The 26,715-nt window shown below is 37.0% G+C and overlaps 1 protein-coding gene across 14 annotated transcripts in view; it reads left to right on the top strand.

The window, feature by feature from the left end:
• The window catches only part of LOC105481988 (homeobox containing 1), a 167,105-nt gene that overhangs the window by 57,478 nt on the left and 82,912 nt on the right, over positions 1–26,715 (top strand). For all 14 annotated transcript variants that reach the window (XR_003018109.2, XR_003018108.2, XM_011741795.3 and 11 more), the window contains exons 2-3: positions 16,898–16,977; positions 23,149–23,625. Coding sequence is in view for 12 of the 14 variants with exons in the window: in XM_011741795.3 (XP_011740097.1) it covers positions 16,955–16,977; positions 23,149–23,625 (500 nt within the window). In the remaining 2 variants the exon portion in view is untranslated. The remainder of the gene's footprint in view (positions 1–16,897; positions 16,978–23,148; positions 23,626–26,715) is intronic.

Raw genomic sequence — 26,715 nt, 5'->3', positions numbered from 1 at the left:
GGTTTCAAAGCTACATGAATGAGTAATAAATCAGGGCATCTGTATTATATTCTGTATTAGTTCTATGAGTAAACTTTAATTTTTTAACATGAAAATATTCCAGATGTATGCCAGGAATAATTTTTGTTTGTTTTAGTCCAGGAGATAGTTTCCTTTTTTGAATAATAGTTACACAGACGTTAAAATTATTTATAATGATGATAGGAGACTCTGCAATTCAGCTTTTTAAGTTTTCCTGTTGGAGTCAACTCTGGAGAGCTGTCATGGGCTAAGCAACATGGAGATGTTGATCTGGATTCTCTGGTATTTTTTAGCTACCTTGGTGGAGGGGTGGGGCACCTGCAGTCTTAACAGAGTTTGGCCTGCAAGGCACTGTGAATATAGATCGTAAACCAATGACAGGGTAGGGTGGATGGTAACTCTTTCATCCTGAGAACACATATTATTTACCCAATTATCAAGAACAAAGCCTATTTATCTTTGTAACTGTAGCATTTTGGCTTGCAGTGGATACTTAATGAATTCTTATTAATTTTCTTGGAAAATGTCTGAATTATGCTATTTTTAAATTTAGTATCATAGAATCTTTTGGTGCTAATTTTTAGGACTGGAACCCTTAAGATGATCTTACTTGAATAAGACTTCAAAATGGGCATTTTCTTTCATTTCTTCACTAAGCAAAGATTTATTTACTGCTTGTTGCCAGCTCATTGGTAGCAGCTGAGACTGTAGCAATTGATAAGAAACAATCCCTGCTCTTCTGCTCACATTCTAGTAGGGAAAGACAGATAGGTATTCAAATTATTGTAATACAGGATAACAGAAATATATGTGTGGTGCTGTACTAGCAGAAGTTTGAAAGACTATTTGCTGTCCTGAAGCCAGTAGAAAAGAAAGGGGAGGAAGGTATTCCGGTTCAGAAGGTCTACAGGACCTGATTGGCTGGGGCAAGTCATTACTATGTGGGATGAGAGCAACAGAGGTTAGAGACTAGTTTGGGAATTCTTATGAGTTACTTTCACCAATATCATATATGAATTCCTTTAAAGTAGACATATCCTAAGTGCTGTCAAGTTTATCTTCACTTATGATTAAATCATTAAATGTATTTCATCAATTTAGCTTGGAATGCCAGTATGTATGTCTTTATGCCTAGACATTATATTTTACCCAGGAGATAAGGTATTGCATCATGAGAATTTTTCTTTTTTCTTTTTTTCTTTTTTTTTTTTTTTTTGGAGACGGAGTCTCGCTCTGCCGCCCAGGCTGGAGTGCAGTGGCCGGATCTCAGCTCACTGCAAGCTCCGCCTCCCAGGTTTACGCCATTCTCCTGCCTCAGCCTCCCCAGTAGCTGGGACTACAGGCGCCCGCCACCTCGCCCGGCTAGTTTTTTGTATTTTTTTTAGTAGAGACGGGGTTTCACCATGTTAGCCAGGATGGTCTCGATCTCCCGACCTCATGATCCGCCCGTCTCGGCCTCCCAAAGTGCTGGGATTACAGGCTTGAGCCACCGCGCCCGGCCGAGAATTTTTCTTGTACTCTAAACCAGTACATAGTTTCCAAGTGGAATTATCTTAGGAGCCATTTAAAAATATTCTTGGACCCCCACCTCTAGTTTGGATTCAGTAAGTCCAGAGTTGGCTGGGGATTTTTCTATGCTTATAAAAGACTTACATGTGATTCTGATGTACAGCACAGTTTGGGAACAATTGCACTAAACTGACATGGAGAGAAAGTTCTACCTGCTATAATACATTTGTACTGTAATTCAGTAAGAATGGAATAGGTTCACATATAACTTAACAGTAACAACCCCATGGGAGTGGAGCACCCTGAGATTTCCATAGAAGGGAATGCTAAGTAGTGTATTATAAACAGTGGCGGCTCCTTAGATATGTTTAGATGAATCTAAAGATCTGAAGTCAAACCACAGATTGTACAGTTACAACTCTTTCTGAAACAGTGAAGCCACAAGGGAAGTGACATTTAAACTGACTATGCTTGAAGGTAATCATGGTTGGAGTCAGTACATTAGAGGCACAACTGTATAGAGGTAGAGATGGTAGCTCAGCTCTGACCTAGGGATAAGTATTCTCTGACATTTCCTAGCATAGTTCAACAGAGTTTACCAGTTACTCACTATTGATAATAGAGAAATATATATTTCTATTTCAGATTACATATTTTAGAATAGAAAAAAGTAGAGAACATAATTGAGATCAACAGTAAAAGCCACCATGTGTTTTAAAGTAATCAAGACCTGTAATTCCTGTACTAGACTATTACAGTAAATTCTGGAGGGTATGTGGCAGTCATGTGGCTTTTCTGATTACCTGTATTTATTGATAAAGCTCTAACATCATCTAGCAGTAGCCTGGAGCCTCTTGTCCAGAAGCCATAAAGAATGTGATGTTTTAAACTCTTCTCTCTATTCATGAATTAGTTCAGCAAATATTATAGTGCCTGTTATGTTCCAGATATTTATTATTATTATTATTATTATTTTTTTTGAGACAGAGTCTTGCTTTGTCACTCAGGATGGAGTGCAGTGGTGCGATCTCAGCTCACTGCAAACTCCCCTCGGGTTCACGCCATTCTCCTGCCTCAGCCTCCCAAGTGGCTGGGACTACAGGCGCCCGCCATCACGCCTAGCTAATTTTTTGTATTTTTAGTAGAGACGGGGTTTCACCAAGTTAGCCAGGATGGTCTCGATTTCCTGACCTTGTGATCCGCCCGCCTCGGCCTCCCAAAGTGCTGGGATTACAGGCGTGAGCCACTGCACCCGGCCTATTTATTTTTTTTTGAGCGGAGTCTTGCTCTGTTGCCAGGCTGGAGTGCAGTGACGTGATCTCGGCTCACTGCACCCTTCACTTCCTGGGTTCAAGCGGTTCTCCTACTTCAGCCTCCCGAGTAGCTGGAACTACAGGCGCACGCCACTACGCCCAGCTAATTTTTATATTTTTAGTAGAGGCAGGGGTTCACCTTGTTGGCCCGGATGGTTTCGATCTCTTGACCTCATGATCCACCCACCTCGGCCTCCCAAAGTGCTGGGATTACAGGTGTGAGCCACTATGCCTGGCCCAAATAATATTTTAGGAGCAGATATAGATAATAGACAAATAAAATCAATATATAGTATGTCAAGTGGTAATACCTGCTTAGAGGAAAAAGTGAAAATAAGACTATTTTGCTTAACAACAACAACAAAAGCTGAGTTTAGGAAAAGGAAGCCTGGAAAAAAGAGAAGCTTGTGTGGTTGCATCATACATGTTTAATCAATGCTTCTTGAATGAATGTGCAAAAGACATAAGGGTTATCTGCACATCTAATATACAAAAAAATGATGTGGTGATGAGAGAAAGTACCGAATATAATTTTAAAGTACAGGCCCAGAGAATTAATAGTTTCCTTGCATTCTGCTCTGGTTAGGCTCTCTGCAGGAGTTTTGTGCTGAATTTGGGGAGCCACTTTTTAAGATAAACTCTGACATGCACATCTGAAGAAGGCAGTCAAGATAATGAGAAAACCAGGCTGAGCGTGGTGGCTCACACCTGTAATCCCAGCACTTTAGGAAGCCAAGGGAGGAGGATCGCTTGAGTCCAGTTAGGAGTTTGAGACCAGCCTGGGCAACATAGTTGGATCCCTGTCTCTACAAAAGTATTTTATAAAACTCAGCTGGGCATTGTGGCATGTACCTGTAGTCCCAGCTACTCTGAAGGTTGAGGTGGGAGGATTGCTTGAGCCTGGAAGGTTGAGGTTGCAGTGAGCTGTGATGGTGCCACTGCACTCCAGCCTGGGTGACAGAGTAAGACCCTATCTTAAAAAGAAAAGAAAAGTAGAAAACCATATCCAACTGGAATCAGAACTAGGAATATTTATTTATTTAGTTGTATTTTTGAGGCGGAGTCTCGCTCTGTCACCCAGGCTGGAGTGCAGTGGCATGATCTTGACTCACTGCAGCCACCACCTCCTGGGTTCAAGCGATCCTCCTGCCTCAGCCTCCCGAGTAGCTGGGATTACAGGCCCCCGCCACCATGCCCAGCTAATTTTTGTATTTTTAGTAAAGATGAGGTTTCACCATGTTGGCCAGGCTGGTCTTGAACTCCTGACCCTCAAGCCATCTGGCCACCTGGGCCTCCCAAAGTGCTGGGATATCAGGCGTTAGGCACCGTGCCCAGCCAGGACAAAGAATATTTAACATGGAGACTATTTGCAAAGATTATGCTGATTTTTAAAAAGGCTGACTTGTAGAAGAAAAAAGAAATTTAATCTTTATCAGTCCAGCCAGATGAATAGGTTGAAGTTACAGGAAACAATTTTAGAAACTATAAAAGGAAGATCTTTATCAGTAAAACTCTCCAATACGCTTTCTGGTCACTGGAAGTGTAGGAAAGGCTACATGATTATCTATAGGTCTATCAATTTTTGACAAGTACTATATGTAATAATTCTTTTGGAATAAAAATATCCATGATACGTGATATATGTAATTTTAATCACAAATCATAATGATGCTTGACTTCTTGCATAGTACTTATCAGAAGTAAACATTTGCTCCAGAGAAATGATAACAAATAGTATTTGAATCTTACATTTTGAGAAAGGTGAAGCCTACTACAGCAGAACTACAGTTCTGCTAAGAAAAGGGAAGTCCGTTAGCTGATTGACCTTGGGCAAGTAGTGCCTTGTCTTAATTACCAACCTGAAGGGATTCTGAGATTAAATGAGCTATTAAGTGTAAAGTACTTATTTCCCAGTGAGTGTCTGACCCAAAGAAGTGTTCATTAAATGGTGGTAGTAGTTTTTCTTTACCATTTTAAACTATCAAGAGGCATTATTTGAGAGATTTATATCTTAATTATCATTTTTAATTCCTGTTTCTATGGTATGTGTTTTCCTTGTGTCACCAACCATCCTTCACCCCAGACCCTCCATGTGTCTGTCTCTCAAGTCACAGCTAAATGTAGTAAGGCCTCATTTATTGGGTATTGTTTGAGGGAAAAACCGTTTGGCATGAGTGCAATACCTGCTGATTAACTTCCTAAAAGGTAAACTTGTCTTTTAGCCATTTTAGCTTTAAAAAACATAGTTTCCTGCCTGTTTAAAACAAAGATCCTAAACATGACTTTAACTTCTTGATGAGTCACTGTTATGTGTAGCTGTAATTAAATAGTTGTTTTCATTTACTTTATTTTCTTCTCTTCTGGTAGCTATCATTTTTCCCCCCCCCCAGTGGTTAAGCCTTTTTATACTCTCCCAACCACTTTTTAAGTTTCTATGTCTAGTCTGGATTTGGAAACCAAATATTGAGCGTTTGCTAAGAATTTTACATGTTAAAATGATGAGATATCTGATACCTGGAATTTGCTTGAGAATACCTCTTGGAGCAGGGAGAGGAAGGGATATAAGATTGGCCATGATTTGCTAATTGTTCAAGCTGGATGATAGTTATATAAGCGTTCATTAACTGTCTCCTCTTTCTGCTCTTTTACATGTTTGCAAATTTTCGTAATAATAACTGATTTTAAAGAACCACCAGTTAAAAATAGAGTTGTATGTTAGCTATATGCAGGCCTATGCATATTTTGTATCTTTGTTTTTATTTTTGTAAGGATTCACAGGAAAGCGTGGTATTTATCTTTGGTCAGGAGCACTGAGAGCTTAGGGGAGAGGATGTTCACTTTTCTTTTTATCCTGCTGGAGTTTATGATATTTTTTCCTCTATGAGTTGTGTTTATTTTTATATTTATGTATATATGTATTTTTTAAAAATTTATAGTCAGGAAGGAGGTTCATATTCTAGTCTGTAAATTGAAAGTACCAGTAATGTCTAATTTATGGGATTCTGAGCATTGCATACTTTTCTATTTTAAACTTTTTTGGTTTTATTTTTATAGATATTTTAGATGGGTAAAATTGGGTTCTGTGTAAGGGAATAAAAGAGCAGTAAAAGGGGCTCTGTAATGGTGTGTAAACTTTTGGGGATTCTTTTTTACTATCCAAATCTGGGCTTAAGAGTCTTACTAGTTGGTCTCTGTAGTATACCCTGTCATCTCTCCCAATGATGGCTTACTTGCTGCCTGTGCCACCCTTTCTTAATTCTTTGCTTTCTTCCAGAAGCCTTACATTCTTAATATTTCTTTCTTCCCTGATTTAAATATTCTGCCCTTTCTGTGTGTACCATTATTGAGTGAAACAGATCTGTGCCAAGCTGTACAATGTAAATTCAATTTTAAGTCACCACTAACATACTGGATTCAAAATGCAGCATTTTTTGAAGATGGGCGTATAAACTGGTGCCTCTTTGGGAGGCGATTTGACAAAATCTGTCATAACTTAAAATGTATATACTCTGTCACAACAATTGTTCTGCTAGTATTTTACCCTGATGACGTACTTACACGTGTACAAAGATGTATGAAGAAGGACGGATGACAAGAAACTGTATGGTGTGTGAGTGGAAAAGAAGGAGTTTGGGGTGGGAGGTCAGCTTACCTTTCATTTTATGTTTTTCAAAGTTTACTTTTTTCTGTACCTTATACAGTAATTACTTTTTATATTCAAGAGAAAAACTAGAGTAGAATGAGCCATTGTGCCACCTGCAGGCAATACAGTATCGACAAGTTCTTATTCCTAACAGATTTTTCTTCATTATATTTTTCTTTAGAGGTCAACATTGTTGATGGTAGGCATCTTCATTGCTCAACTTGACTTCATGTAATATTTTGACAGTTCTAGTCCTTTGGTAATTAAAAGTTTATTTCTGATGGTAGGAATTTTTATAATTTTATCAAATATGCATATATATATTTGTTACATATACATGTAAATGTGGCCATATACTTTTTAAAAAGTATAGTCTTTTTTTTTTTTCTTCTCAAGTTGTTTTTTTTCTTTACCTCCTTCATTTCCTTGGCTTCCCAGGCCATTCACTTTTCCTTCCTGATCATATCCTATACGCACACCCATTCTTCACCCCAGTTCCATTGTGTGTTGCTCACCTGTTCTTGTCTTCTATGCTCTTGTACATAGAGATGTGCATATGTATGTATGCCTTTAGATATGCAAACTGACGTCAGAACACACATATAAAGGGATATTTTGGTTGTAGTTTTTTTTTTAAAAATCTGATCATATTATGCTTTCTTAAAATAGCATTTTGTTTTTTACACAACACTGCATTAAATAAATTCTACCAAACCACTTGATAAAACTCTAATTCTTTTTAATGATTGGATTTATGTTAATTGATCAAAGTGTATTGTAGTTTATTTAGCCATTTCTGTATTGATTGAAACAACGCTTTGTAGAGATAAGAAATTGGGGCTGGGCATCGTGGCTTATGCCTGTAATCCCAGCACTTTGGGAGGCCAAGGCAGGTGGATCACCTGAGGTCAGGAGTTCGAGACCAGCCTGGCCAATGTGGTGAAACCCCCGTCTCTACTAAAAATACACAAATGAGCCGGGCATGTTGTTGGGCACCTGTAGTTCCAGCTACTAGGGAGGCTGAGGCAGGAGAATCGCTTGAACCTGGGAGGCGGAGGTTGCAGTGAGCCAGGATCACGCCACTGCAGTCCAACCTGGGCAACAGAATGAGACTGACTAGGAAAAAAAAAAAAGAAATTGGAAAGTAGGTGATTTTCCTATATATATATCCCTATGTATGGTTACTTTTATTTCTGTAGAATTGATTCTCAGGAGTAGGATTGCTAAATTAAAGGTGTAAGTTCTTTAAATTTTAATATGTATCACAATATTTCTTTCCAAATGATGTCATAATCACATTTAGACCAATGAAATATGGTAGCATGATTGAAGATATATCTTTTAAATTTTTACTGAAGTGACATCTCATTGTTAAGCTGTTATTTCCTTGACTTCTAGTGCATTTGAGTATTTTTTGAGTGAACTTGATAACTTGGATCTGCTCTTTCTCTACATGTCATATTTTTTTCAGTTTAACTGCTTAGTTTTTTTTTTTTTTTCATAATAAGGAATTTTTAACCTTTTGTTTATCTTTTGAAGTTTCTGGTCTTTGTTAAGCATATCTACAAGACCTGTCATCTTCTAAATTTTGTTGTAGATGTGTTACTGTGATTTTTTTACATTTGTCTTTATTTTGCCTGATACTTATTTTGTACATATAATATAAGATAAAAATGCAATTGTTTTTTTGCTAGATGATAACCAGTTTTTCTATTATAATTTTAAAAAATATTTATTCTCTCCTGCTGAATTAAAATGTAACCTTTGATAGCACATTGTGCCGTACTTGCTGTAATCTATAATTAAGATCTTTATTCTGTCCTGCTCCTTTGTGTGTCCGTTTCTATACCAGTGCCATATTGATTTCATTACACTGGCTTTTGACTTCTCTGGTCAGAAGTCCACTTTTGGTTTTCTTCTTTTGCTCAATTTTCTTAGTAGTTCTTAAACTGTCTGTTCTAACCCCATTAAAAAGTGGACAAAAGATATGAGCAGACATTTCTCAAAAGAAGACTTACAAGCAGCCAGCAAACATGAAAAAATGCTTATCATCACTAGTCATCAGTGAAATGCAAATCAAAACTGCAATGAGATACCATGTCACACCAGTCAGAATGGCCATTATTAAAAAAGTCAAAAAACAACAGATGTTGGCAAGGCCACTGTGGAAAGCAATTTGGAGAGTCTTCAAAGAACCAAAAATAGGCTGGGCATGGTGGGTCATGCCTGTAATCCCAGTGCTTTGGGAGGCCAAGGCGGGCGGATCACCTCAGGTCAGGAGTTCCCCACAAGCGTGACCAACACGGTGAAACCCTGTCTCTACTAAAAATACAAAAATTAGCTGGGTGTGGTGGTGCACGCCTGTAATCCCAGCTACTTGGGAGGCTGAGGCAGGAGAATCACTTGAACCCAGGAGGTGGAGGTTGCAGTGAGCCGAGATTGCACGACTGCACTCCATCCCGGGTGACAGAGCCAGACTCCATCTCAAAAAAAAAAGAAACACAGAACTAAAAGTGGAAAAATTCTACTCAGCAATTCCAGTATATATATCTCTGTCTCCAGTATACATACACACACACGCACACACACACAGTATTTCCAGTATATGTATTTCTAGTGTGTGTATATATATATATCTAGTGTATATATATCCTGTATATATATATATCTTCGGTATATATATATTTCCTGTATATATATCTCCAGTATGTGTGTGTATATATATATGTATGTGTGTGTGAGAAAATAAAAGGATATTATATAAATAAATATTTGTTATTTTAGTGTTCTGCCAAATCATTGACAAAAAGATATTTTTCTCCTTTATTCCAATATTTTTGCCGGTTAATTGCCAGGATAGATATAAATAAAATATCCTTTTATTTCCTTTGGGTATAAACCCAAAGGAAAATATATTGTTCTACCAAAAAGACACATGCACCCATGTGTCCATCACAGCACTATACACAATAGCAAAGACATGTAGTCAGCCTAGGTCCCTATCAACAGTGGAATGGATAAAGAAATGGAATACTACCATGGAATACTACCCATAAAAAAGGAACAAAATTATGTCCTTTGCAGCAAGGTGGGTACAGCTGGACACCATTATCCTATGTGAATTAATGCATAAATAAAATTAAATACCACCTGTTCACTTATAAGTGGGAGCTACACTTTGGGTACACATGCATGTAAAGATGAGAGCAGTAGACACTGGAGACTCCAAGACAGGGGAAGGAGGAAATGAGGGGCAAAGGTTGAAAAAACTAACTTGGGTACTATGCCCACTACCTGGGTGATGGGTTCAACTGTACTCCAAACCTCAGCAGCACACAATATACCCTTGTAACAAACCTGCACATTTACCCCTTGAGTCTAAAATAAAAGTTGAAAAACAAACAAAACCTTTCTGCTCTATTAGGTCCTGTTTTTATTTATTTTTACTATTACTATTTTTTTGAGATAGCGTCTTGTCTGTCGCCCAGGCTGGAGTGCAGTGGTACAGTCTCGGCTCACTGTAGCCCCAGCTCCTGGGTTCAGGCAATTCTCCTGCCTCAGCTTTCCGAGTAGTTGGGATTACAGGTGTGCGCCACCATGCCCAGCTAATTTTTGTATTTTTAGTATAGACGGGGTTTCACCATGTTAGCCAGGCTGATCTCGAGCTCTTGACCTGAAGTGGTTGGCCTGCCTCAGCCTCTCAAAGTGCTGGTATTACAGGCATGAGCCACCACGCCCAGCCTAGGTCCTTTTTTTTTTTTTTTTTTTTTTTTTTTTTTTTTTTTTTTTGAGACGGAGTCTCGCTCTGCCGCCCAGGTTGGAGTACAGTGGCCGGATCTCAGCTCACTGCAAGCTCCGCCTCCCAGGTTTACGCCATTCTCCTGCCTCAGTCTCCCGAGTAGCTGGGACTACAGGCGCCCGCCACCTCGCCCGGCTAGTTTTTTGTATTTTTAGTAGAGACGAGGTTTCACCGTGTTAACCAGGATGGTCTCGATCTCCTGACCTCGTGATTCGCCCGTCTCGGCCTCCCAAAGTGCTGGGATTACAGGCTTGAGCCACCGCGCCCGGCCGGTCCTATTTTTAAATTGAAAGGAAAACCTTTTGGGCTTCTTTCTCAATATAGTTATTCATAAATATTGGGAAAGGTTACCACTGTCAATGAAAATCTCTTTCCCATTCTTTTTCTAGGTGTTTCCTGCTCAATTAGAGAAACTTTTACTTTTAAATGTATTGTATCATATCTCAATTTAATACTTTCTTTTATTTCAGGGTTTTGTTTTGTTTTTAAAGATACCGGTTTTGCTATATTGCCCAGGATAGTCTTGAACTCCAGGCCTCAAGCAGTCCTCTTGCCTCAGTGTCCTGAGCTGCTGGGATTACAGACATGAGCCCCTACACACAGTTAATTTTCAGTTTTTTGACAATGTAATTGCTTGAGTTTTCTAGACATTGTTTTGCCAAATCATTGACAAAAAGATATTTTTCTCTTTTATTCCATTATTTTTGCCAGTTAATTCTTTTCTGTGTCTTACCATTTTTCCTATAAACTTTAAGTCAGTGTTTACTTATAAAGGATTTAGTGGGCGTCTCACTCTAATTCCTAATTTTATTCATTCGATTTATTGAATAGGTAATAACAATCACATGGTTAAAATAATTTTTAAAAAAGCTTCCTATGAACAGCTTTCTTCCCATTCCTCTCCATAATCTCTCTAGTTCCCAACCCCGCATTCAAAGTAACCACTGTTATTGGATCTCTTCCACGGATTATTTTATGCATATAAAAGTGAAATTACACACATATATACTCTATATATTTATTGTGTGTGCATGCAATCTTAATTTTATTTGAAATGCTTTTAGTGTTTTGCTGTTTAGAATAATATTTTCCCTTCTTATGTTTTTATCAGTGTTTTTTTTCTAGCCGCCTTTTCCATAGAGTTTTTTCTTTAAAATGGCTGCTAAGTTTTGCTGAATGCCTTTTCAACATCTATTGATGTAACCATATAATTTCTCTGCCTTAAATGTGTTGACATATTGGATTATGTTGATTCCTAAAAATGAACCACTCTTGCATTTCTGCGTAGATTATAGTGGTATACAGTGAACCCCCCTTATCCACCGGGAATACATTCTGAGACTCCCCGTAGATGCCTGAAACTGCAGATAGTATCAAACTCTATGTATACTGTGTGTGGATTTCATTTTCCTTCTTCACAGTTTCACAGAAGATTCATTCTTATAGTTCTTAGTAACCTCAGCATATGATTTTTTTTTTTTTTTAACTTAAATTGAGAACTTTCACCTTTTCACTGAAAGGAAGCACTTTTGGCTTCTATTTGGTGTATTGAAATTGCCAGCATCATTATTCTTGAGCTTTGGGGCCATCATTCTGTAGAATAAGGATTACTTAAACAGGGGCACTGTTAGATACCAGGACAGTCAGTGTGATAATCTAGAGAGCTAGTAAGTGACTAAGGGGCAGGTAGGGTCTACAGTGTGGATGCCCTGAAGGAGGGTCATGAGGTTTCTAAGTTACTAAGAGTGGCTCAAATTTTAAAACTCACGAATTGTTTATTTCTGGAATTTTCCACGTAATATTTTCGGACCATGGTTACTGCAGGTTACTGAAACCACAGAAAGCCAAAGTAAAACAGCAGCTAAAGTGGGGGACTACTGTATTATTTCTCATATGTCCTGCACTCTATAGTCTAATGTGAGTTTTTCCTTAGAACTTTTACATTTAATTTTTAAGTGAAATGGCATGTTCTTTGTACTACCTTTATTAGGTATGCTATTGAATAATTCTGGCTTCATAAAATGGATTGGAACATTTCCTGTATTCTATAGTTTAGTATTATTAGAATTCTGTTTTTAAAATAGATTGAATCTGCTGAGAACTCAGCTGATTTTGATGCCTCTTTGTATAGATTCTTAATTACCTTTATTTTACGCTGTCTGGTTCAACTAAAGAATTTATTTTTTGGTCAATTTTGATATATTCTATTTTACTGGGAAATCGTTTTCCTCTTTTAGGTTTTTAAATGAATTGTCATGCAGTTGCATTTATAATTTCTTAGGGTTTTTTTTCCCCAATACCATGGCTGTATTTTTCTTTTCATTCTGAATCTTAGCAGTTTTTTTCTCTCTCTTTTCTTTATTAGACTTTGTGTAATTATTTAATAGTCTTTCAAAGAGCCAACATTTGGACTTATGCCTTCCGTAGCTTCATTTTATATTAATTTCAACTAGTATTTCTTAGTTTCATTTTTCTAGCTTATTTTGATATATAGTATTTTTCTAGTTTTTTAAATACTGTTTTTTCTTTTGACTTTTAAAAATATTTAGGCTGTAAATTTTAAAACAGTAAGAATATGAATTTTAAAATATTAAAGCCTTTAAGGCCATACATTTACTTCTAAATACAACTTTTGTTGGGTCATTTGGGTTTTCTGGGGTTTTTTTCCCCCCTCAAGGCGGAGTCTTGCTCTGTCACCCAGGCTGGAATGCAGTGTCGCTCACTGCAGCCTCTGCCACCCAGGTTCAAGCAGTTCTGCCTCAGCCTCCTGAGTAGCTGGGATTACAGGTGCGTGCCACCACGCCCAGCTAATTTTTGTATTTTTAGTAGCGGCAGAGTTTCACTGTGTTGGCCAGGCTGGTCTCGAACTTCTGACCTCATGATCTGCCCGCCTCGGCCTCCCAAAGTGCTGGGATTACAGGCATGAGCCACCGTTCCTGGCCTGGATTTTCGTTATGAATAATAATCCTCTTTTTTTGTCACAGTGTATAGCTATGTGGATCATAATTTCCTTTGTGATTTCTTCTTTGATCCAAGGGTTATTTATGACTATCTTGTAGTTTATAAGTAGTTATTTTTGTACATTTTTCCCTAGATTGTTTGGATTATATATATGAAATTAAACCTTTTGTTTTACCATGTTTGTGATCAATTATGGTAGTGGACAAAGAAAAAAAAAAACTTCTTTGTTAAAAGGTTTACAAAGTATCTTTTTATCTTTAAAATTATGTTTATTGATAATACAGCAAATTTCTCTTTTTAAAATTTTCTCCAACTATATTTGTTCATTCTAAAAGGTATACTGAAATAACTCATTTATATTTTTAAAAACAAAATTATTAAAGTTGTTACGATTTTTGCTTTATTACCTCTCATGTTATTTGGTCTTTGTGTTTGTAACTCTTATATCTTGGTCATAAACTGTATATTTTATAATTGTATAATCTCTTTTTCTTTTCTTTTCTTTTTGTTTTTGGAGACCAAGTCTTGCTCTGTCGCCAGGCTGGAGTGCAGTGGCATGATCTTGGCTCACTGCAACCTCTACCTCCCAGGTTCAAGCGATTCTCCTGCTTCAGCCTCCTGAGTAGCTGGGACTACAGGTGCATGCCACCACGCCCAACTAATTTTTGTGTTTTTAGTAGAGACGGGGTTTCACCATGTTAGCCAGGATGGTCTTGATCTCTTGACCTCATGATCTGTCTACCTTGGCCTCCCAAAGTGCTAGGATTACAGGCATGAGCCACCACGCCCGGCCTCTCTTTTTCTTTTATAGGTTGCTTGTTTTCTATGACCAGGTGCTTGAATGTGATCCAACATCCATAAATTTATATCCCTAATGCCTTTTAATATAAGGTTTTTATTATAATGTTCTACTTTTTTATTGTGTTGAAATATGCATAACATAAAATCTACCATTTTAACTTATATAGTTCAGTGTCATTAAATACATACAGTATACAGCAGTCACCACCATCCATTTCCAGAACATTTTCATCCTCACAGATTGAAACTCTGTACCCTTAAGTAATAACTTCTCATTATTCCTTGCCCATTTTACCGGTCATTCTACTTTCTGTCTCTCTGAATTTGACTACTCTAGGTACCTCATGTAAATGGAATCATATAATATTTGACCTTTTGTGATTGGGTTGTTTCACTTAGCATAATGTCTTCAAGGTTCATTCATGTTTTTGTGTCAGAACTTCCTTCCTTTTAAAGGCTGAGACAATATTCTGTTGTTTATATATATATCACATTTCATTTATCCATTTATCTGCCAGTGGACATTTGGGTTATTCCCACCTTTGGCTTTTGTGAATAATGCTGCTGTGAACACAGCCTGATTCCACTTCTTTTGGATAGATATCCAAAAGTGGAATTGCTGGATCATATGATAATTCTGTATTTAGTTTTTTGAGGAACTGACATACTGTTTTCCATAGTGGCTTCACCATTTTGCATTTCAGCCAGTAACATACAAGGATTCCATTTTCTCCACATCATTGCCACACTTGTTGTTTTATGTTTATTTTTTAAATAATAGGCATTCAAATGGGTGTGATTGTATTTTGCTTTTTTGTTTATTTATTTATTTATTTATTTTTTTGAGACAGAGGACTCACTGTGTTGCCCAAACTAGGCTTGAACTCCGGGCCTCAAGCGATCCTCCTGCCTCAACCTCCTAAGTAGTTGTGATTACAGGTGTGAGCCATTGCACTCATTGTGGATGTGATCTTAATACCCATTTTGATTTAGTTCTTAATCTATTTTTAAAATAACTTCAAAACATCTGTCAATTAGAAAAAAAATAGTCTGTCTCCTCTGCCAGAAGAGCTTTGTGAAATTGAAAGAATTCATAACATCTTGTTTGCTTGGTCCTCTGTTTTTAGAACATTTTGTTTTTGTAGAATATTTTAAGCCCATTTATGTCTGAAATATAACTGACAAAATTCAGTGTCTTATGGTTACATAAATTTGTATCAGTGACTTAATGTGTTTTCTTGTCTGTTAAATCAGGGTCTTTGATGATAACTTCCTAGCATGGAAGTTATCAAAGGATCCCCTCTAGAAGGGGATCCTGACCTTTATTCTATTTTCATGGTGCATGCTACATGCTAAACATGCTACATGTAAACATGCTGCATGGTTCTCATGATTACAGAATAAAGGCCAGGATCCCCTTCTAGATCATCTACTCCTCACACATACTGTGTTAAAGGCCAGCAACACAAGCCTACTGATTACCTAAATAAATCTCATAATTTCTTTTCACTGTTCCCTCTTCCTGGAATCTTTCCTCCAATGATTCTCACCTCCCTCTATGCCTTGATGTTGTGGAAGTCTTGTTCTAATCCTCAAATAACAGCCAGATTTCACTCTAAGAAATCTTCCTAGTTCTCTCTAACCTAAATTAGTTTCTGGATTGTTATTCATATAAACGTTTTATTTTTAGTCTTTCTTTAATGTTATACTTTTTATTCGAGAGAGGCGTGTCTATAATTTTTGTCCCTAGTCTCTATTCTCCCCACCTTCTGCCATTTAATGAGCTCCTAAGCTCCTCTACTGTTGGGACCATATCTTACTCATATTTTGGTTCTTGTGTCTATGCCAGGGCAAGCAGGTGCTTCATATGTTTTAACTGAATTTGAGCAGATAGTGAAAAATGTGTTTTGACCAGTAATCATTTTTGTGTCTTTGGTTTACTATTTTGCCTAGGAACTACAATGAGGAACAATTTCAGTAGTTTCATTTTGTACTTTATATCTACTTTTTTAGGACAGGTTCACCCCCCTAGCCCAAGATGGAGTTTCGCTCTGTGGCCCAGGCTAGAGTGTAATGGTGCGATCTCGGTTCACTGCAACCTCCGCCTCCCAGGTTCAAATGATTCTCCTGCCTCAGCTTCCCAAGTAGCTGGGATTACAGGCATGTGCCAGCACGCCTGGCAAATTTTGTATTTTTACTACAGTTGGGGTTTCGCCATGTTGGTCAGGCTGGTCTCGAACTCCTGACCTCAGATGATCCACCCGCCTTGGCCTCCCAAAGTGCTGGGATTACAGGTGTGAGCCACCGCGCCTGGGCCTGTCTTTTAAGTGGGCAAGAAAATTATCTACAACAGGATCCTCATTAATGCTACAATTTAGAACATACAAATGTGAAAGGTTTCTAACTTTACCTTGTACATTTTGCATATATCATTAGTCATTGTTGGACACTTCAGCCATGCATAATGTAATTCAGTACTGAATGTGTATTTTAATGTGAGAGTTTTTGACATCAACACTTTTAACTTTTGTCTAATTTATAATCTTAACTTAGAGTTAATGGAAATCAGTGCCTCTATGGCTATGGTTTTAACCAGCTAATAAGTTGTCTTCATGATCTTTAGCTTCTAAACAATGAATAGTAAATACCATTTTTTGTGAAGATCTGTGTCTGAATTGAAAGGGTTCAAACTGTATAGTGAATAAAGCAGTAGAATGCAAATCAGAAGACGTAATATTTAACATGATTAGCTAGTGTTAACTTTTGATATCCATGAGTTATATAATTAAAATTTTTATTCAACACTTGATTAACATAAATATTTCTCAATTTTCTATCTTTGTTCTACAGAATGGTAGATAACGCAGATCATCTCTGGAAAGGATATTGATCCACCTCATGTAAAGTATGCTCAGTTCCTTTCCAGTGGTGTAAGTATCAAGTCCTTCTTGATTTTTATCTTCATAGTCATTTTAATAAAGTTAAGATGTCATTATGATTATGATCCAGATTCGACAATGGGTGTTCGTAGAGTTGAAAAGTTTTTTTAGGAAATGAATCAAATGGTATACCTGTTTGACATTAAGGTGAATAAGTGTCATGATCATGTGGTGAGAAATGAATCTTTAAATCTATCAGCCTTCTCTTACCATTTCTGTTTTCAGCTTTGAATTTTGACATTAATTTTAAATTGAATATAAAATTACTTATTATTTTTAACTGCTTAAAGCTTAGAAGCATCCAAGATAGATGGCTAACAGTTCAAGAGAGCTAGTATTGGATTCCTTGTGACAAGCAGACTACTGGAAGCATACACCTTCATGTTGCCTTTTGTGTGAAAACTCCTAGCACCTTAACCATTTTCCTTTACCTGCTGGGGGCATGATAATGTAGTTAAGCCTATTAGCTAATGTGCTAGCCTTTATTTGGAGTCAGGCAGAAAATACAAATTGAGATAGTGGTATTGTGTTGAGAGTGTTTTTGTGCTAGGATATGAACTATAACCACCAGTTCATATTAAATAGGCCTTTGAATAAAAGTATTCCGGGAATTTCAGATATTAGAGAAGACAGAGTATCTATTAGCTCATTAAGTGCATCTTTAGAGTCTAATGCAGAGTGCCTTTAGCATAAGTATTTTCTAAAATTTGATGGAGTCTCCACTTTGCTTAAATTTCTTCCGTTTTGGTTGACAGTTCTATAAAACAATAAGTAGATATTAAGAGAGGTTTTCCTTATTATTTAGTCTTTTCATTATAGTTCCCCCCCACCCCAACAGATTCTATGACACAATGAAAAGTTTCTGGAACAGACCTAGAAGATGTGAACTGTAGCCTGACTTTCTGCTAAGTAGCTATATCCTTGGGAAGGCACTTCACCTCTTTGGGCCTTAGTTTCCCTCCCCACTTTTTAAAAAATTTTATTTGCTAAAAGCTGTTTTCAATCTATCAGCCTTCTCTTTTATCATTTCTATTTTCAACTTTGAATTTTGACATTAATTTTAAATTGAATATAAAATTACTTATTATTTTTAACTGCTCAAAGCCTAGAAGTTTCTGAGATAGATGGCTAAGCATTCAAGAGAGTTAAGATGTCTAATGGCTATTGAAAATAGTAAGATGTCTAATACTTACTGAAATGAATGTAAGCATCATGAAGCTGTGAAATTTTGCATGATTTGTTCCTTGTTGTGTCCTCTGTGCCTCACATAGGATCTGTTACATAGTAGGCACTCAATAAATGTTACTTAAATGGATGGTTTTTGTCTAAATAGTCTCCAGTTTTCTCATTCCACACCTAATTTATATCTCCCTCTATAAATGTGCATATTTGTACTTGGATTTTTGTTACTTATGGTAGAAATAAGATGATCAACCTATGATTTCATGAATCACAGTGTTTATTGCCATACAAAGAGAATTTTTTCTTGACTTAACAATACTTAAAGATGGGGAGAGTAACATGGACAGACTTCACAGGGAATACACTCAATAGATGAGGTACATTAACCACATTGTGAGTGTGTTCCAAAGCTATTAAAGTGTCTTTGCTCAGTTATGATGAAAGGAGGCCTCTGTGTTCAAGTGAAGGCTAAAAGTGGAAGTGTACCTTTATATGAGCAGTTCTTGGGAGAAACTGATTTGACCACCATAGCTGAGATCCAAGACCACAAGTAAGGCCCCTCATTGCTAGAAAGTGCTGGCCTGCAAAGTGTAAAAGCTTTGAGGTCTTTTGCAGCCTGAGCTCTCCGGTTTTGGAGAAGCCGCTGACAGAGTAGCCCTGCCACAGCCTAAGCTCCCAAAGTGTCTGTTAAGCTCTTGAGTGTATATGTATTTTGAAGTCCAGTAGTTGTGACAGTAACTCACATATACAGTTTGATATGAGGTGACATTCCTGAGAGGATGGAGAGTTCACTCTCTGATAAAAATATTGTGATTGACTCTAGAGTGTGTTAAATTATCATGCAGTAAATATCATGTATGCAAAACAAAACTAACCTATTTTGCCTAGTCATTCTAGATAATAAAAATAAAGAGCAGAATTGCGCTAAAGAAAAAGCTGTTATTCAATAAAATTTTACTAACTGTTGGTGCTTTACAAGTAAGGTAGTAATGTCCTTTCTACCCATGTTATTTCAAGGTTAATTATTTGTGAATGCTTTAGTCTTCTCTGCTCTATATGTTTGTAGAATTTAGCTTATGAAATTATATTCTGGACCTCATGCCTTATCCAAGAAGGGTTTAGGTACATATTCAAGTCAGGATAAAATGTATTGTGGAAAGTTATTATGGTCTTATGGTATGATATTTTCTTAGAATATCAGTTTATGAACTGAGCCATAATTCCTGAATTTAATTGTTCTTTTATGCCTTAAACATTCTCTGTTATTACAGTGTTGAAATTCTTCTCACATCATTTTCAATTATTGTTGGCCTGAGTCTGCATTCAGATTAGTAATTTAAAGTGAAAGATGTTCCTTATCCTGTGAACAATCCTGTGCAAAAGAAAATTAATTCAATTCTTACACGTTATCTTTTTCTGTTATAAAAGAATTGCTGGTATCATGGACTTAGATGACCTTTGTAGGTCATTTACTGCCATAAATTCGTGATTATGTGCTTAAACTAGGTAAATTATGAGAAATAAAATTTTGAAATGCCAGTGTATATGCCTTTGTTTATATTAGTACACATTGGAACATTGTTCTCAATATCCAGGAGAGCTTCTAGTGTCAGCGTTTTCTCAGTAAAATATCGTATCTTCAGTGTCACATGCATGCTTTGATCTTGTTTGTTATGCTCTTAATCATTTTGCTTTGTAGTGATCATACGAATGATCATTCTAGCAATTGTGGATCATTTTGCTTTAGGTTATGTTTGCATTAGGGACCTCTCAGTGCAGGGCACAGACATCTAATTTGAACAAGGTGATACATAAAGGGAAATGTATTCTCTGATGAAACAAAACAGCAAGAAGAACAGGGATGTATCAGGGGCTTAGGGATTATTGGAACAAGGGATATGAGCACTGCACAGCTTTTGCCATCGGTCTGTTCTAAGTTTCTTGGTATGTCCGCTTCATCTTCCCATGAACTAGCTGCTTCCGTATAATAAGGAATTTACCAGACTAATATCTTCCTGAAACCGAGCACAGTTATGGTGACTGTTCATCTTTCCCCTCGTCTGACTAGAAAATTGTGGGGAGAGCAAGGTTTGGCTTTCTTGTGCGCCCACGCCACTGGGCAGAAGGTGGGGTATTATGAGTGATAGCCCAAGAACATGTGCTTGAAAACAATGAGGTGTTCTAGGCAGACAAAGTAATAGGTGGCCTATTGTTTCTCCTTTTATGACTTGGAATAAAAGTGGTTCTAATAGTCAATGAATCTGAAATAACATAAAATATTAGATTGTTTTACATGCTGTGAAATCTTTAGTTTTGACAATTCTAATTCAAGTGTTAGGATGGATACTTTTCAGTAATAAGTGAAAGTCATATAACTTACTTTTGTTTTATGCTAATACAGAGTGCTGCTCCATACCAGGAATAGTTTAAAGAACTGTATACAGATAACTAACTGCTCTGATGTGAATACTGTAGGAAAATACTGTGATTGGGAATTTTTGTCCATATAATAAAACAGTTATTGAAGTCATCTAAAGTAAGATCACTTTATGAAATACTTTGATAACATGAAGGCTGAAGATAGCAACAAACAGGTCTACTTCATTTTCAAGGGAAAATAATAATGTTTATGTTTAATATTTTTCATTACAAAATATTGTGGGGGGAACTTAGGCCATCAAGAAAGAATATACTAATCATGAAAATAGGTCTTTTTAAAATGATGCCTAGCTTATTACAAGTGAGTATCGGAAGAAATCAGACCGTAACATTTGTAGGTGTAGGTCAGATACTGTGGCCCGTGGGCACAAATGGCCTGCAACATGTTTAGGTCCACAGAATATGTGTGTTTGGTTGTGTTTTATTTTAATGAGCTTGTTTTTAAAACTAGGGAGATTTCATCTAAAGTTCTAGATTTCCGCCTACTTATTTTAAAAAGAATTTGAAAGATAAAACAATCAGTAAAATGGAATAGACTATCCAAAGGTAATGCAGATTCATATGGAAATTGTGTATATGATAAAGGCAGCATTTCACATCAGAGGAGAAGACAGATATTCAATAAAAACATATGACATCTAGCTGTCCATTTGGGATGAAATAAAACCCCAATTTTTTATACTTGTTAAGTCAATAAAAATTCTAGATGGAGCAAAGATTTTAAATGTAGAAAACTATTACTAGGACCCCTAGGTTCATCAGTAATTAGAGTAGTTTTATCTAAATGGCTTTAAATGAGACTTAAAGGAGTAGAATAGCCTGTGTCCCATATCATATGTTTCCAGTTAAGTCCTGCAAGGTATTGTAAAGGAGAATGATGTGTGCTTTTGGAGTCAATAAGATCTAGGCTTAAATCTTTTTCCTAATGTTTACTCAGATTTTTTGTAAGGTATAAAACTACTCTGAGCCTTAGTTTCCTCAACAATCAATCCGTCAACATAAAATGAAATGAATAAAGAACATCTACCACGAGAATTGCTGTGAGAATTGGATGAGATTATGTTATGTGTGAAACTCTTACCCAATACCTGCCTAGAAGTGACTGTTCAATAAAGTTTTCGTGTAGAAGGACAAAGAAACAGTGAAACTTTCAATAGCTGTGGGGCACTGGCCCAGAGCAGATGTTTGTTTGAGAAAGATGAAAAAACTTGACATCTATTTCCATCTGCAAACACTTATTGAGAGCCTATGCATGCCATGCATTATATTTGGCACTAGAACAATAAATATCAAAATAAAAGAGATTACCACTTCAAAAAATCTTGAATGGGAAAGTGAGGTCTTATAAGAAAGTAATTCAAGGCCGAGCATGGTGGCTCACACCTGTAATCCCAGCACTTTGGGAGGCCGAGGTGGGCGAATCACCTGAGGTCAGGAGTTTGAGACCAGCCTGACCAACATGTTGAAACCCCATCTCTACTAAAAACACAAAAGTAGCCAGGCTTGGTGGCAGGTGCCTGTAATCCCAGCTACTCAGGAGGTTGAGGCAGGTTGAACCCAGGAGGTGCAGGTCGCAGTGACCCAAGGCCGCGCCACTGCACTCCAGCCTGGGTGACAAGAGCGAAACTCTGTGTCCAAAACAACAACAACAACAACAACAACAACAACAACAACAACAAAGGAATTCAAGCAGTGAGAATTTTTACAGTATTTGACTACTCTCTTAATATTGTTATTCACCCTAAGAAAACATTTTCTGATATGCTGCAGTATCTTGTGCTAGTTAAAGGAAACATGTAAAAGTAATTTCCTAAGAAAAATGAATAGCATTGTCTGGCTACAACCACGAAATATCTTTCTCAGGGTAGCTATTAAGAGAGAATGCATTACCAGAGATGAAAAACTTAGGAAATTGCTAAGTAGTGAATGAAATGGTGCTTTTTTTTTTTTTTTTTTTTTTTTTTTTTTTAATGTACCTCTCTTTTCCACTTAAATATTTTTGCTGGTTATTAGCATTTGCTTGGACTTAGCTTAGCAAATCATTTGTTTTCACTAAATGAGGTTGTAGAGAATTCCTAGGTCTGTGTAGCTAATAGTTGGTAAATAATATAATACAAACTATTTTTTCAGCAATTTTCCATTAATACTCTAATGTAGAGTAATCCACTTGAGATGGGCAAAACACTTCTGAGTTATCACATAGCCTGGGTTTAATGCATTCCATGTACCTAATCTGTTGTTTTGGTATTATTTACATAACTAAAATTTTGGTTCTGATATTTTCCAAAATTGAGGAAAATGTAAATTGTATGCCATATGAAATTAGGTTTTATGTTACACCTGTGTTCACCTACTAACACATTTAGTATCTGTACCAATCCATTTGCCATGGCACAATCATTCTAGCATGGGACATGCTTTCATTTTCAATAAAGAAGCTTGTGTATAAATACTGCATCTTCTGAACATTCTCTAATGATATGTGCTTTGGTAGATACTGTCAATAAAGAGACTTCTTTTTATCTTTTTTTTTTTTTTTAGTTTGCTGGAAACCATGTCTCATTATACAGATGAACCCAGATTTACCATAGAGCAGATAGATCTGCTTCAGCGACTTCGGCGTACTGGAATGACTAAACATGAAATTCTCCATGCCTTGGAAACTTTGGACCGTCTTGATCAAGAGCATAGTGACAAGTTTGGAAGAAGGTCCAGCTATGGAGGAAGTTCATATGGGAATAGTACCAACAATGTCCCAGCATCTTCCTCTACAGCTACAGCTTCCACACAGACGCAGCATTCGGGAATGTCCCCATCACCTAGCAACAGTTATGATACTTCCCCGCAGCCTTGCACTACCAATCAAAATGGGAGGGAGAATAATGAGCGATTATCTACATCCAATGGAAAGATGTCACCAACTCGCTACCATGCAAACAGCATGGGTCAGAGGTCATACAGTTTTGAAGCCTCAGAAGAGGACCTAGATGTAGATGATAAAGTGGAAGAATTAATGAGGTTAGTGACTTTGCTTATTCAGAGTCCCTAGAAACATCTGTATTCTTAGATTGTTTTAAAGTAGTATGCTGCATTTCAGCTACTTAGCTATAAGAACTGTAACTTCCTTCTCCCACCTTTGGAGATGAAAGGAAGTTCAAGCTTTATGTTTTTAATTTAAATTTTCTCTTCTTTACTTCAGCCCTTTCTCTTTGCTGCTTGATAAGTCTTTTCCATTCTCTTTATCAAACACTAATCTCTATGACTCTACTAGCTTATTTCTGACTAACAGACACATTCTAATCTTGAAATCTGTAGTAAGTACTTTTTCTGAGGGATAATTTTATCTTGGTACAGAATACATACACTCTTAATTTTTCTCTCCAACATTCTAATCAAGAAAATAATTTGGGGTACCTATTATATAGGTTCTAATTTTAGCAATAGATGACACACACACTCACACACACATATACACACATTGTCTTATAAATGTAAGAACTCTTAGAGTTTTAAACACTGAGAAAAGAAATCTACTTTTTTTTTTGAGATGGAGTCTTGCTCTGTATGCCCAGGCTGGAGTGCAATGGCGCCATCTCAGCTCACCTCAGTCTCCGCCTCCCAGGTTCAAGCAATTCTCCTGTCTCAGCCTCCCGAGTAGCTGGGATTACAGGCATGCACCACCACGCCCAGCTCTTTTGTATTTTTAGTAGAGACGGGGTTTCTCCATGTTGATCAGGCTGGTCTTGAACCCCTGATCTCAGGTGATCCATCTGCCTCAGCCTCCCAAAGTGCTGGGATTACAGGCGTGAGCCACCGAGCCCAGCCCACAAGAAATCTACTTTCAACAGAGATAATTAGGAAAGGCTTCACACTGGACCCTGGGACGCTTTGAGGGTAACACCATGTGTTTTCCATTATTGTGCCTCCAGGATCTGGAACTTTCCCTGGCACATGGTAAGGGCCTAATATGTTTAATGAATGGGTAACCTTGACCTAAATGGTAAAGAATAGCATTTGTTTTTAAAATACAGGAACTTTATTTAAAATTAAGGGACTAGTAAAGGGTAGAAAAGGCAAGGCGTGTCTTCAGTCTGATAAAAATTACTGACGGGTAAGACAATGTAATAAGAATAATATATTAGGAAACAATACAGGTTTTGGGAGACTTTGAGTTCATACTAGTTTATTTACTTTTGTTGGAATTGAGGAGTTTTGTAAAAACTCCTCTAGGAATAGAGATGATAAAGGTATTGTTTTCAGTAGATTTCCACTACCATAGAAGGGAAAGAGCCTGCAAATAAATTAGCTACAGTAGATAATGAAAGAAACTGTAGCAGGAATTTGTCAGAAATAAAAATAGTACCTGTAAATATCATTATAATTCTTCCTAAAGATTTTTAAACTTCAAGATTGAATAGTAGTGACACATAATATTGCCACTTGGAAGATCTGTCCAATAGTACCACAATGTTGAAATATCCTTCAAACTGTCCTGAATTTATTTTTAGGTAGATCTTTATTATATGAAATTCTGTGCTAAATCAACTATTTTATCTGGATTTCAGATACAGTATAAATAAAGTATAATATTAATACCTGTAATGAATAATATGATACAGCAGTTACAGTTACAAGTCATTGTTTTGTTTTGTTTTGTTTTTTTGAGACGGAGTCTTGCTCTGTCACCCAGGCTGAAGTGCAGTGGTGTGATCTCGGCTCATTGCAACCTCTGCCTCCTGGGCTGAAGTGATTCTCCTGCTTTAGCCTCCCGAGTAGCTGGGACTGCAGGCATGTGCCACCACGCTCAGCTAATTTTTTTAAAAGTTAAAAATAAAAGAGATCAGTTTGAGTTTGAATTCTTTTTCATGTGTTAAAATAAGTGACCGAAGTTCAGGTGTTGCTTTTGAATTTAACGTTGTTAAGATTAAGAGGGAGAACCATTTGGGCAAAGAAGTTACTTCACTCATTGAAACATAACAAGATTAGCTTTTAATTATTCTGAGTAGAGAGGATATCAAAAATTTTAAAAGGATGCCAACCTGGTTTTTTCGGTGGTGTTGCTGTTCATCAGTTTTGATAAGCTTTTGACATAACAGTTAATTCTTAAACGTGTATAAGACTAACAAGAAGTATGGGAAAGCTCGTTAGTAAAAGTCTCTGGAAGATTGTTTGGAAAAATAAAGGTCTAAAAACTTGACTTTTAACTCATAGGTTGGCATGATGTTTTAATTCAAATATATGCTCAAACTAAACGAAAACCTATTTAGCAATGACTGGGATTTGTAGTTAAATCCTGTAATTACACCCATTCCAGTTTCACTGTGAAATATATACAGGTTTATACTTTGTTATCAGTATTTATGTACTACCAGTTGTCGCTTAATCAGGACACTTGATCTTTTTCCATTTCTCTGCTTCTTTATTAGAACTGCTTCTTTGGGTTCTCTTGATCATCTTGGGGTCTCAATGGTCCTTCTAGATCTCTCTGGTTCTCTGCCATTGCACCCTCACCCACTGCTGCACTCCTGCTTTCCTCCATTGTGTCCGTCTCTTACGCTTCTCAGGTTGTAGATAATAACAATCCTTGGATCAGTGGGAAAGTTTATTGGATGACATTGTCACTTATTAAAATCATGATGTGAGGTTGATCAGAGAAACTGAGATTCACAAAAATTAAATACTTTGCTCAAGAGAACTTCAATATTAAGTGGCAGAGCCTAAATTATGTCTTTATTATCAATATATCACTAGTGTACATTGCCTCTCCAAATAAATTTTTCGTGTCTGTAGATTTTAATAAGATTTTAGGAAAGGTGGTTAATTAACATAAGACAAAGAATGAATTGCCTTAATGGGCTTCGCATCCCCCTCCCCCATGATATTTGCTGCTTCAAAACAATCACTTACCATGTGAATTTTTATTTAGTGGAATGTTAGAGAAATATTTTGAGCGGTGGATCTTTCTGAGTATTCTGTGCTCTTTTAGGAATATACTGCCCTTGCTGATCACTAGATGCTATAAGCCCGCTGGAAGTGGTGGTCTCTGGTGGGGGAGCCTGGATATCTGAATGCTTTCCTGTCTCCTTTTCTACCTGTGTGCTTCACCTC

This window comes from Macaca nemestrina, chromosome 8 (assembly GCF_043159975.1).
Source record: "Macaca nemestrina isolate mMacNem1 chromosome 8, mMacNem.hap1, whole genome shotgun sequence".
NCBI classification, from domain to species: domain Eukaryota; kingdom Metazoa; phylum Chordata; class Mammalia; order Primates; family Cercopithecidae; genus Macaca; species Macaca nemestrina.
Note: the sequence above shows the minus strand (reverse complement) of the source record. Positions and strands in the feature narration are given on the sequence as shown.